The sequence below is a fragment of the Caloenas nicobarica genome, chromosome 6 (assembly GCF_036013445.1).
Source record: "Caloenas nicobarica isolate bCalNic1 chromosome 6, bCalNic1.hap1, whole genome shotgun sequence".
NCBI classification, from domain to species: domain Eukaryota; kingdom Metazoa; phylum Chordata; class Aves; order Columbiformes; family Columbidae; genus Caloenas; species Caloenas nicobarica.
Window position 1 is genome coordinate 21684481 of NC_088250.1, and position 13255 is coordinate 21697735.

A 13255-nucleotide genomic window follows, 5' to 3' on the forward strand; every position below is an offset into this window, starting at 1 on the left:
AAATGCTTTGATACATTATCTATTCAGGACCATATCATGAACTTTCCTTTATGGAGTTTCCCACATGAAAATAAAATTTAAGGAAAATACTCAGGAAAACTACAAAAAGTATTAACTACATTTAGAGAAATCTGCATTAATGATACAACAGTATATTGCACAAGTTGTTTATATATATATATACACACACACACATATCCCTCTCTCTCTGGCTAGTCTGCAGTGTTTTTGTGATTTCTTTACTTACAATTTCTTAAAGAAATCATTTAAGAATTGTTAGGGAAAAAACAAACAAAACACACACCCTTGGAAAACAAGATTCACTAAGATTTACTCTCTAACTTAGACAGGCTTCCTCTACTTCTACTGACATTTCTACCTAACACTTCTTTCCCAAGCTAACAAAAGAGTTTTAAGCCAGCAATAACACAACCGCTTGACCAATGGGTGTAATAAGGCCAACACGTGTTTCTGGCCTCAGCAATACTTGCCAAGTGCTCTTGGAGCACGTCAAATTTGCCTCAAAACGTGTGACCCTCCACATCAAAGGAACAACATCCAGCAGTGCTAGAGGGTCGAGTCTTGGAATTAATAAGTCTTTCAAATAAACTAGTGTGTTCTTTGTGTTTTGTTACAAATTCAGTGTCTACTAGTCCTCCTTTAAGAAAAACATGTAAATATTTAAAGTAGATTTAACTTTCCACGCTCTTTCAATGTAGATTAGTATGTTAAGTCCAGCTGACATGGAAATGTAACTCAGATACTAAAAACAATGGAGTCTAATTAGAAAAACAACGTTTAGGTAGATAAGCAGTTTGAAGAACAGCTGGGTGCTGGGAAAGATTCCTTAGAAGTAAATGCTACCAGGTGAAAAATAACTTCCTAATTAAAGCGTAGGAGCCTTTAGCTTCTCAGAGTTCAGTGCACCCAAGAAAGTGGGCTAGTGAAGGAGACAAGCCTGGGATGAGAAAAACAAAGAAGGGGTTTAACAACCCAATTGGCTTTTATCTTTACTCCTCCATCTCAGATGTCTGTCAGGTTGTACAGCTAAAGATTGTGCTGTAAAGACACCTTCTCATTCTAACATCAGGGTATTTGTTTCAAAGGATCAGGCCAACACCCTGACAGTATAGAATCACAATGACCTTATTTCTCAAAGCCTTCCACCACTGAAAGTACACAAAAAGTACAAGCTGATTCCTTCAGGAGAAAGAAGATTGTTTTTCTCGTATAAGAAGTTACATTCTACCAATTTATATCCTTTTCTACCAGACTACAAAAATACCCATGAAGAACAAAGGGGAAAACCAATGAGGACACAGGCTCAACAAGACTCAAGAAGAGAACGCGCATCCTTACATGCTCTCGCAGAACTTCGTAAGAGTGCTGGGCTTTTCCTGGTTGCGTCTTTGTCGAAACCAACGTTGAATGCTCCGAACATCCCAGTCCAGCTGCTTGGAGAGGCCATCCAGCCTCTTCTCATCTGGATGCTGCAGAACCGAAAAGTTAGCAGTCAGCTTTGTTTTGTTCAGCCATAGTTTATTAGTGCCATATCCCACTTCATAAGGTAAATATTTTAGTTAAATAATCTACCTTTGTAATAGCTGTGAAAACTTTTTCCAGAATAGCATTAGGTTGAGCTTTCTGTGGTCCATTGGCTTGGACTTTAAGGCCTAAGGCACATGGTCTAGCAATGAACCTGTGAGAAACAGAAGAGTGAAGAAAGAAAACAAGTGAAATCCTTCAGTGATTTACTTCATTACTGTTATCAATCAATGACATGTGGTAAATGCACAAACATTATAACCCCGCCAACAAAAACAATACCTAGCCTTATAGCTCAAAAGCAAGCTCATACAGGTGATTACATTGCAAAATAAGTAACATCACTTTGAAGGATGAAAGGAACTCTGCAGTGCACATGAAACGGAAGATTTTCTTTCATGTAATGAAAAAAAAAGGATAGAACAAAAGCATGAGTGGAATGCCTCCTAGAGAAGCACCAACTAATGAAAAGAGTGGGGCGGCTTGCAGAGATGAGGAGCACATAATACTCTCCTCCAAACAGAGCCTTTTCCATAAATCAGTTTCCAGAGTAGCTACTGCCTCAGGACCGCTTTTGCACAGTGGAAATTCAAACAAAGTCCTTGAAGGCAGCAAGCACTGAAGCTGCCCAGTCAATTTTCTAAACCATATAGTTTAAACAGCACTGAGCCACACCTCAAAGACTTTGCTCTTCCTTCAAACTCTTCTACTAAAATAGGAAGCTGTCACAGATCCAAACATCAATCCATAATAAGGTCATTCAGTTTATAAACTGGGTGCCCCTGATATCTTTTAGAGATGAGTTATATAGCTTACACCACATACACTCAAAGATGACCAGGGCACTCATTAAAAAAAACCGAATTATTTGTAACTATGAGTCCACCTCTGGAATCCCCATGAGTTACAAAGTCTGTACAGGAATCACATTCATATATAAACAGTATGAACTTCTGACATCTTTTTTCAACTACATAACTCAATTTCACTTAAAAGACTCATTTCCATTTTCCAGCAGGGACCAAAACAACACACTCAGTAGTTAAGAAGTAGATCCACATTTATCGAGCTGAATAACCACAAGCTCTTAAAAATCATGGAATTCTTATCCACATGCAAGTCCCATTTTAAGCACTGTTTTGAGCTACAACTGCTACATTTAAAGATAGCACAACTGCTTAAAAAGAATTAAGTCCTAAGCAATGTTACAGTGGTTACAGCAATAGCATTTGGTAAAGAAATATGTGTGATTCCAGATCTCCTTGGTTTTTGGTGGGTTTTTTTTGTTTTTTTAATTATTTTTCCAAAGAAAAATCCTTGATATATTGATAAGATTCCCACATGAAAGCCAATTCCATAGCCTGAAATCATTTGGGTGACTATTTGTGAGGGAGGTGGGAGGTCATACATTCAAAGACTCATGCAGTGTATCAGTGAACTCACTATTTGATCCTTCTATAAGAGGAAAACAAACAAACTACCAAATTATTACACTGTGTAAAAGCTTTGTCACAATCTGGATTGGCTGCAGATTGCAACCATACCACTAGCTCCACAGCATCAACCAAATCAATGGCACTGCACCCGGGGTAAATACCCCCTTTGGGGTTCAGAGCTTTGACAATACCAGTTTCACTGCTGAGCTGAAGAAGACAGCAGTCCAGTTTTCTGTCATGAAACAGAAGTATACAAGCTCTGTATATGTTATATGTAAATACACTGTAATCTAGCTGCACTGGAAACTTGTATATTACTATAAGATGACAAACGACGAAGCGAGAATTGTATTCTCTAGTTCAACATGGACATAATCAAACTAGTGCTGACCAGTGCTGTTAGCGGATAACCAAACAGGCAGCTGAAGCAGCTAACAAAATGCTCATAGAGTTTGGTTTCAGAAATTTACTTTTTAATTCTAAGGAGCTGTAAACCACTCTTAGTCATGTAACAAAGGAGCTGAGAACCGTGGCATCCATGTCTATCATGTTTTGTACCAAAAAGCTGAAAAAACCCCCAAATTGCAGTCTTTTCTATTAAATAAATTCAGACAACTTCCTGAAGAGAAAGCAAGAAAGACAAGAGTCAAGCCTAAGACAAACAGTAAAGGGGATGTCAGTCAGTATTCAAGCTAATTTTACAAAGTCCTACAAGAAAACACTTGTGGAGACAGTGGAGACAGGGCAGAGGGTACTGTAGGTGACATAAAAACATATAAAAGAAACGAAAGACAACTTCATCAGCTTCATGCATTCACAGAGGAACTGAAGCTCAGCCTTCACCATTAACAGCAACATCAAGAAACATTCACTAAATAAACAAAAATAAAAATGGTTTCAAATGGATTTTCTGGGCACTTGCAAAGTTAGTCTCCTCTGAAATAAGACTTGATTTGGAGGGGGGTTTTGTTCGTTTATTTGCGGAGGTGTAGTTTTTTGTTTGTTTGGTTTTCAACACACATATCTTTCAACTTGTTTTGCTTTTCTCCTTCTGCTGAGTGAAGAAATGAGATAGCCATGATATAACTCCAACAGAAAGGCAGCTCCCTAAACATGCTAATTTAAAAGAAAAAAAAAATTGGTAAAGTCAAAAGCAGATTAAGAAGTTTCAGCTACAAAAATTCCACAAGGATCAATTCCAACATGCTTCATGCTGAGCTGATCTTCGTTTAAATCTAAGCAAATCAGCTGGGTTTGTTTAAATGCCATTCGTAAAATGATGTGTCTTATTAACGAACAGCCTAGATAAATCCAGGACTAAACACAGATACAGCGTTTGTCTAGATTTTAAAATAAGAGAAGAGAATTGTAATACTGATGTTATACTCATTACCCTTTTTCTGCTTCAATCTGGTATTTTCTAAACAGGATTTAAAATTTTCTTCCTCTGCTGCTTATGTTTTCCACATGCACTGGAGGAACGGGGACATGACCTAAACCAGAGCTCATCCACAAGGACAGCAAAGCCCGGGGAGCACGTGCAGAGGGTACACAGCTGCAAGACACAGGATGATCTTGGCCAGCTATGTCTGGGAGGAAGAGACAGGGAAAGTTTTAAAAAAAACCCACAAAAGTCTCTCTCTTGATATGCTTTTCTAATCTTTCTCCACTTTTTTTTTTTTTTTTTTTTAAAAAAAAACAACCTTTAAAACCAAAATCCCTTCAAGGGATTGTTAATTCCTAGTAGGACACTCAAGTAAAATAGAGCAATTTTGAACAGAAACATTTTACATGCTTGCACTACTGAGCAGGTCTGACCACCAATTCAAGTGTATATGGGCCATGTCCATGTGATTGCTCTTGATGCAACTGGTAAAATTTAAGAGATTTTTTTTTACTTTTCATACAAAATCTTACTGAGTTCAGGCTATACTTTGCAGTAGGAAAATTGTTTTTCAAGGTTAAAACAGGATTTTGAAGTAGAACTTAATTTATAGGATCCCAAATGTCACACTGGGTGTTATAAAAAGCACCCTTAACATAATTCTCACTGCAAGTTTTCTGTAAGAATTTAAATAGATTCATAAGTAAACAAAACAGAATTAATGTTTGATACATGCACAAACTACGAGCATTTTGCCAAATGCTGCACTTCTTAAAAGCACTATTCATTTTTTCCACTTCTGCTAATACTGTAGTATTCAATTCCCTCAGCAGTCTTACTGAAACCCACAGGACTACTTATCGCATAACATACTGCAATTATGAGGGAAGAACTATTGTGAAAGAGTAAGGAGAACAGAACTGAGTATATTGCCAGCTTTTCTCTTTAAATATGTAAATCTGAAAAAACACCACACTAATACCTCTTTTTCAATGGATTCCAGTACACCTGAACTGAAAGCTGATATTCACAGAATCACAGAATGGCTGGGGTTGGAAGGGACCTCTGGAGATCACCTAGTCCAACCCACCTGCTAAAGCAGGTTCACCCAGACTAGATCACACAGGAATGTGTCCAGGTGGGTATTAAACGTCTCCAGAGAAGGAGACTCCACAGCCTCTCTGGGCAGCCTGTTCCAGGGCTCTGACACCCTCAAAGTAAAGTTTTTCTTCATATTCAGATGGAACCTCCTGTGCTTCAGTTTGTGCCTGTTGTCCCTCATCCTGTTGTTTGGCACCACTGAAAGGAGTCATTCGATTATACAGAAACTAAAAGACAAGCATTTTTTGCCGAATGCAGCCCCATCTATTCTGCATCTAGAGATGAAAGACCAACATAAACAAGGGAATTAAACTCAGAATTCAAGAACCTTTTTACAGGCAGCTTCCTCATTCACAATCTAAAGCCACTTTTAAACCCAAAAGGCCACAGCCATCCACTGCAGATAACACGGGTCACTGCAGAGCATCCCTGTGGAACGCACTGGGCCTTTGCCAGCCCTGAACCCGCAGCGGCGGCCTGAAGGACTCAAGCACTTCTGAGCGTCCTGCACCCCCAAAGGCGGGCGTTGGTTTGCATTTTGGATCTTGTCTGTTTTTCTCAAATAGGTTATTTACAACAGCGACAGCAAGGCCTCATACTCCACCCCAAACACAGCGATCAGTTTTTCCTCTACAAATGATCAAGAAACCCTTTGCAAAATCATCCCCCACCTCCCCCAGGGCATAAAATGGGGCACCATTTCACCAGGAGTATGTAAATTTGGCCCAGAATAAGTACCCTTTTGGGTTTCCCACTTGCCTTTTAACAAATGCCAACTAGACAAAGTCAGCTGTTACAACAGATGAATAAGTAGAAAAAGGAGAAGTTACGAAACAAACAAGTAGAAGTTAACTTTGTCCCAGCAGAGGCAGGTGAACCCCAGCTGGGCAGCCCTTGCTCTGTGCAGCGATCGCAGCAGGTGCAGCGCTGGGTAGAGGGATACAAGGATTCCACCCGGCCATCAGCCCGGGGAAAACAAAACCTCAAACCCACAGACCCTTCAGAAGCTGCTCCCACCACTCCAGACTAGATGTCTACTTCCTCACATCCATAAAATTACAGCTTAAGAATATGTTGGTTCCACTTCCTAGGCACTCCGCACCCTGCAAAAGTCTATCTTTGGAAATATGAACAGGTCAGATCCGCAATGAGCACAAACCATCCTGAGCACATCAACTAAACCGCAGTATCCCTGATAAACTGACCTCTACTAAAAAAGGAAAATGTCCCCACTGACTCAGAGAGCTTTTTCTCTTCTCCTTTACTGGCTATTTGAGCCTAACTAATTAATCACCATGTACCCCTTTTAGTTTACTGCTTTTCGTATTGACAAATTACAGAATTTTAATCCCAGAATTACCTAGAAATGTTAGCATTGACTTTCATAATCCTTGGAGGCTGATGTTCATCAGCACTAGAAAAGTCTGCCTTTTTTTTTTTTTTAAGTATCACATGAAGGAGACAAGTTAAAGGGTCCTTTTTGTGTGTGTGATTCTCTGGATTGTACCACAAGTCAAACAGCCTTACTTGCAACATGTATCTTTGCCCTGAAGCTGGTCAGAAGCTAATATATAGCAACCCTTTAGTCATCTGGGGCACTGGAAATACACCTGTAAGGCTTCTCCTACACAGCTTGTGAATGTGGCGCTTCCATACCAGCAGGTCATCTGCCATTTCTGAGCTGACCACAGTGGCTGCCCCTTAGCAAATCCATGTTTGACAGTTTCTTAGCAGCTTTGAAGATGCTCAAACCACCACTGATCCCACAACAGGTAAAGAGGGATTATAGGTTTTTAAAGTAGCCTAAAAGGTCTGCAGGAATTAAGGCATTCCAAACAGGGCCAAACAAAATAAAAACCCAAACCACACAGCATTAAGCTAACTGGGCTAATGAATATTTGATTCACGTAGTTAAATATGCTTTTTTTTTTAATGGATGAAGAGATATAAAGAAAATATTAAATGGCTTATCCTGAACTTTCAGTTTAAGAAATACCAGTCTTGAAATAATTGTCAATGTTAGCTGGCAAGTGATACATGTTCACCAGTTCAAAGCAGGTTTGGATTCCTTCCCATGCCCTTTGAAGTGATAAAATTGCACTACTTTGCAATGCTTATATTTCAAATGTTTCTGCTCTATTTAGAAACTAACTTCATTTCACCAAAATTCTCTCTAGAACAAGACAGCAGGAATCCAGAAATTAAAAACCATAAACCTTTCTTCAATTTTATTGAGGTAAATAAGCAAAAGACAGACAAAAAAAAACCCCAACAAAACCACAAAAAAAACCCACCACAAAAAACCCCACAAACGAAAAACCCCACCACAACAAAATAAACTTCAAACCCCCAATATCTCTCCCCTCTCCCAAACTCAAACCCCACAAGCTATCAAGAAAGGGGCCCAGGGATGCAGACGCAAAGGACCGACTGAACAGAGAAGTCTGCTATAGATTTTTTCCCCCTACTGCAGGAAGATAACAACATACTGTGTAATCCTTCATTTTACTACACTGTCCTAATATAATCTGCAATAAAAGCTATTGAACACATGCCCAATTACCTTTACTAAAGGATAAGGACAAGTTTATCCACTCAAGAGACCCTAAATCAAGATGAGGTTCTTTGATGTAAAAACGTGTTTTACACTCCTGCATCTAAAACTGACATACCTAAAATAAGTCACCATTGTGAGGGACAGAGCTGCTCGAAGTCTTACTAGGCCTCAAATCCAGGAATAACTGCCAACAAAATAAGCTTAGATTTTTTTTTAATTTATGGACTTTTATCAGATTTAGTAAACTTTCCTGCCATTCACATGCTATACGTTTTGAACGCCGCATGTCAAGGTTTCTGAAATCTGATAAATTTTTGATTTAAAACTTTCAAACTACATGCACTGAGACAAGTGACCTGTCTGCTCCTTAACCTTGAAACATCTCCTGAGTATTGCAAGCAAAGACTGAATTAGTTTCATTTTCTGACCTATTACTTCCACTGCTTAGTTTTGCATCAGCCTTCTTGTTCCTCCTGAGTCTTGTTAAAGCAATGACTTCCAACAGGCTCTGCAAAAATCTTCCCACAAATTAGAAAACCTTTTTTTCCTTGATGTGTTTCAAGCAGAAAAAGCTTCTTTCCTTACTTATTTTATAGCCAACATCAATATGGAAGGCCACTTGCAAATTTTCATCAGTGCAAGAAAGAAAAGCTAGGCTAGTGCACATTTCACACTTTAAAAAAATGTTTGTTGACCACTTCTTGAACCATCCCATTTTATCTTTCATTTTTATCAAAAGTAGGTCATATTTTGGGCCAACAGACGGGACTAACGGCCTCTTTTTACAGCCCAAAACTTAAGGAACCCATTCATCCCCTAACCAACAATCTATTTTCTGAGAAGGTACCTCAGCCTGTCACAAAGCATCTGCACAAAATCACCCTGGAGACTGCTCCTAAAATTTCATTAAGCCATCAGGCAGAACCCTGGCTACAAAGTCCCCATGAACCCTGAGAACATGCATTTTTACTGTAGCCTTTCATGTCCACAAAGACATTTGAGTTAGTTGCTTCCTGGTGCACGATGAGAGTTTGAATCTTTCTTTCCTGTGCTGAGGATCCATCTACATGGAGAAATTGAGAAACGTACAGCGAATGTGAAGCGTGCAGAGCATCTCCAAGTCATCTCCAAGTTTAACGAACGCCAGTTTGAGCTAAGTGGTATAGCCTGGTTGCATACAGCATCTCTGTGAACCTGGTAAAAAACTCACTTGGACACAGACATAATTCAAGTGGTGCGGGCACAAAAGACCGCTCATGTTGCTAACACCAGACAACTGTGAGCTCCGTAACAAAACAAAACAAAACAAAAAACCACGCACAACAAAACAAACAAAAAAAACCAAACAAAAACAAACAACAACAAAAAACCCAAAACCCCCCAAAAACCCCCAACAACAACAAAAAAACCACCACAACAAAAAACCCCACAACCAACAAAACCACAAGCAAGCTATTCCTGCAAATTAGGCATGTCCAACAAATCTCACGGTTTCCTGTCAGTATACTTACAAATACCAGGGAAGGCAGTTATAACCAGCAAAACCTCTGCTCTGTGCTAAAGAGGTGCCCAGATCTGTTTAGAAGAGCCTGGCTCCCTTTTTAAAAGACTGATGCAGAACAAATTTTCCCAGCTCATCTACTTTATGCTCTCTATACACAGATTGTTCCAGGGATTTATGATTATAATTATCTAACTTGTTGGACAGTGCTTTCTGTTTTTTAAACAGAAACAATCTAAATTTTCTCAAACTACAAGGACTAGTGAAAGCAGAAGAGGCTTGTTTCTCAGCAGATGCTCGACAGATTTACTGCCACAACACACAAAAACAACCGCTGAATTTATTTTGTTATTTTTGTATAGCTGACCTACTTAATTGAGAAGTTACTTGTATCACTAATTTTTTAAAAAGGCAAAAAAAAAAAAATCTTAACAGTCCTAGGATTTTGTCTTTTCCTTAGTTCAAATTATTACACTCACTAGAAGGGTAAAAAAGATTGCTGAAAAAATCAGTACTTTGTTTTGGTTTGCTTGTGTATTTTATTTTTCTTTCCCACATGGTTTTGAAAGCTTCTTGTTAATGTTTTTGCCTGAGAAACCTTTTCAACAAGCCAAAATGTTTTTGACCTCGGCATTTCTACAAAGTATTCCAAGTTTCATTAACAGACTTCAAAAAACCCAAAACCATCCAACAAAAACCCAACCAAACAACCCTACATTGATCACCAGTGTCCTGCTACCTCTTAGACAAAGAGCTGGGAAGCTATCTGAAATTCTTCCTAACAAAGGGCATTGCACATCCCTCATAACAAAAATCAAAGTACACATCAAACTGGCAGTAGAAAAGGCATCTATTACAATCCCCAGCCTCCAGGAGCATGGCTGGCAGCAACCTGCAGTACCAAGCGCCAGTGGAACTAATGGTGTGGAATGAGAAGCTGCTCATCTCAAAGAAGGAAGCACAGTTCAATACTTTATTAACTGCAGGCGTTTGCCAGGATCTAGCTTGGGCTACCCAGAAGCCTGTGGTGGTAGCAGCCGATGCGTCATGACACATGGGCTCCATTGGGCTCGCCCCATCGGTCTGATGGCCCCTGGAATACCAGCCACCGGTGGTCACGTACACCCACAGCCCCTCTAATGCTACAACACCACTCCCATGCATTTTTCTGCCTTTTGACAGAAAATATTCTTTCCTTTAATATATCAAAGATGGATATAAAAGACAGGCTAAAGAATAGCACTATACCTGTAACACCTGATGCAATAGGAGTCCTGACATGTACTGCATTAGCTGCGTAAAACTGTTCCATCTGTGCTCCCAACAGCAATGCCTCACCTTCAAAAATGTTTTAGTAATTCTTCAGCTGGGAAGCAAAGTGCCCTTTAAATTCAGCATATTGCTCTAGCAAAACAGGATTCAGCATCAAGTGTTTTTCCTACTTTGGATGCTATGCAAGTTAAAAAATGCTTTTGTACAAATTGGTTTTAGAGAACAAAATTTGGTCATAGTAACGTGCTCAGGGGCAATAAGGGACTCAAGGGCTTCCATCCGAGAGTACTTTCACAAAATAGAAAGTTTTACTTTAGTCAACAATCTGTGAAAGGTAGCTGTGATAAAAAAAAGGATTTAGTAGCTGTATTTCAGCTTGCAGGCTTACCAGTCAGTGTAGCGCTAACACACACCATTTTAAGTAAATGAAGCAAATTATACTCATTAGTCAACAGCAGTATTACAAAATGCTTTGTCCTACACAGTTACTCTTAAGGAACGCAATTGATATGACTGACCCATATCACTCAATTACCGTAAAACTGAGGGGTTTTTTGCAGCTAGATTTCTCACATTTATATTGTCCTGTCTTATCTGTTTTGACTGAACATGCATGTCTACAAGTAACATCTCCGCACTGCGCAAAGTCAAAAATACCCCCTTTTTCCTGAGATTATTCTCCAATCACAAAAAACACGACCAGCAACATCCGTTTGGCTTGAGTTACCTTTGCACACCTGCAAGCTCCCACCACAAGCTGCAGGCCAGACCCTGCTGATCACCACCCTGATTCCAGCCTCGGTCACACACACTGCTAAACCCTTTCGCCTCACTGAACCAAACAACCTATTTGACCCTTTCACACGTGGAAAGGGTAGGGAGGAGCCCATCTCAAGCTGCAGGTTAGTTCACCACAAGAATGTGCGGAGCAGAGGGTGTCCAGCCACTGATCTGGGAATACCCCAGCACAGCAGCGCTCTGGTCGCTTGTCCAGTTAATAAGTTACTATGAAATCCAGTTAGTAAGTTACTATGAGAATGGGACACAAACAAGGCCAGCAGCTTACAAATAGAAGTAGCCATGTTTTCCAAACATGGAAGCAATTTATTTGGTTATTTTTAATATTAGTGCATAAAGCCATAAGCATTTCAGTTTCTTCTAAGACCAAAGAGCTGAGGCAGGGAGGAACTACATGCTCCCTCCAGAATAGCAACAAGAACTGCACAAATGTAGAGAAAGGTCACAAATAAACATTTTTGCAGCCAGCTGTCTAATGTTTTCTTTCTTTGTAATGTCTAAAAATAGAGTTTAGTCACTGTGTAACTTTCCAAGCGCAGATGAGGCGGAGGGAGAAGAGAACGGAAGGGGAGATGCACTCCAGTCCTCTCGCCTCTCACACACGGTGCCTCTTCTCAGCTGCCCTCCACCAGCACCACCGACGCTGGGAAAGTATGGGTGATACAATGCTGAGGGTGTCACTCTCACCCTTCTTGCACGCAGCAAAATCAGGATACACGAGTCAGGGTCACTGGTAAAATTCAGGTCTCCAAAATCCTAGCCCACTGCTAAAGGTCAGTGGAGATAAAAATATTATCCCAACTTTTAAAAAGCTGAGGCTTAGAGATCTTCTAGACCAAAAAAAGGCATCTTTGCATACAGCAGTCCCCAAAGAGCTGCACCTCCCTCCCCAAGCTACACTAGTAGCTCGCTGAGCCCATGCAAACTTTTGACACCGTATGGCAAAGCTCCCCAGTGTAAATTCAAACTGTGTGAAGACAACTATCTCCATTCATTTTGAGCTTCTCACCCACCAGTTTCAATTCCAGTCCTTTACACACTGGGTAAAAATGAACTGGCAACCCCAATGCATCCTTTCCATGCCACTCCTGACTTTATAGGTTCATCTCCTACTCCCCTCTGCCACCTCCTAAAATACAGAGCTGATACCTACTGCTACTTCAGCAAGTCTGGGACAACCAAAGCAAAGAGCCAGGCGTAAAACATCTACATATGAAAATACACGTGGCCCAAATGGGATTACATGTCAGGCAGAGAAAGGGCAGGAAGAAAACATAGATAGAAAGGAAAGATTAACAATTTACATTTTAAATTGCAGTAGGTCACACTAATACAATGACTCTGTTCTAACCCGCCAGGCCCTGCAACATTACTTTAATGTTTACTTTGGTCACATTTTCAATATGTGAGCAAGAAAAACAAAAAAATTGTGAGCAACACCCATGTCTACATTAAAGCCATAGCCAGAGCATACCATCCACTGGCCTCTTGGCAGGTACGCACTCTTTTAATGCAGGTCTCCTTCATCCACCAAGGCAACTTCCAAGATGCAATGAGAAGCTGCAGTTATCTGCCATTTGGACATGGCCCAAAAGTTGCTAAGTGGCTCAGAGCAACTGTCTAAAGAAGTAAGAGCCTCAGCAATCACTTTGATAAATAAC

At 40.0% G+C, this 13255-nt stretch overlaps 1 protein-coding gene across 1 annotated transcript in view; it reads right to left on the bottom strand.

Annotated features, from left to right (window-relative positions):
* CERS6 (ceramide synthase 6) overlaps positions 1-13255 on the bottom strand; it is a 122539-nt gene that overhangs the window by 81565 nt on the left and 27719 nt on the right. Inside the window, exons 2-3 of the mRNA XM_065638088.1 lie at positions 1594-1699; positions 1360-1490 (exon numbers count right to left, since the gene is read on the bottom strand). Of these exons, the coding sequence (XP_065494160.1) occupies positions 1360-1490; positions 1594-1699 (237 nt within the window). The remainder of the gene's footprint in view (positions 1-1359; positions 1491-1593; positions 1700-13255) is intronic.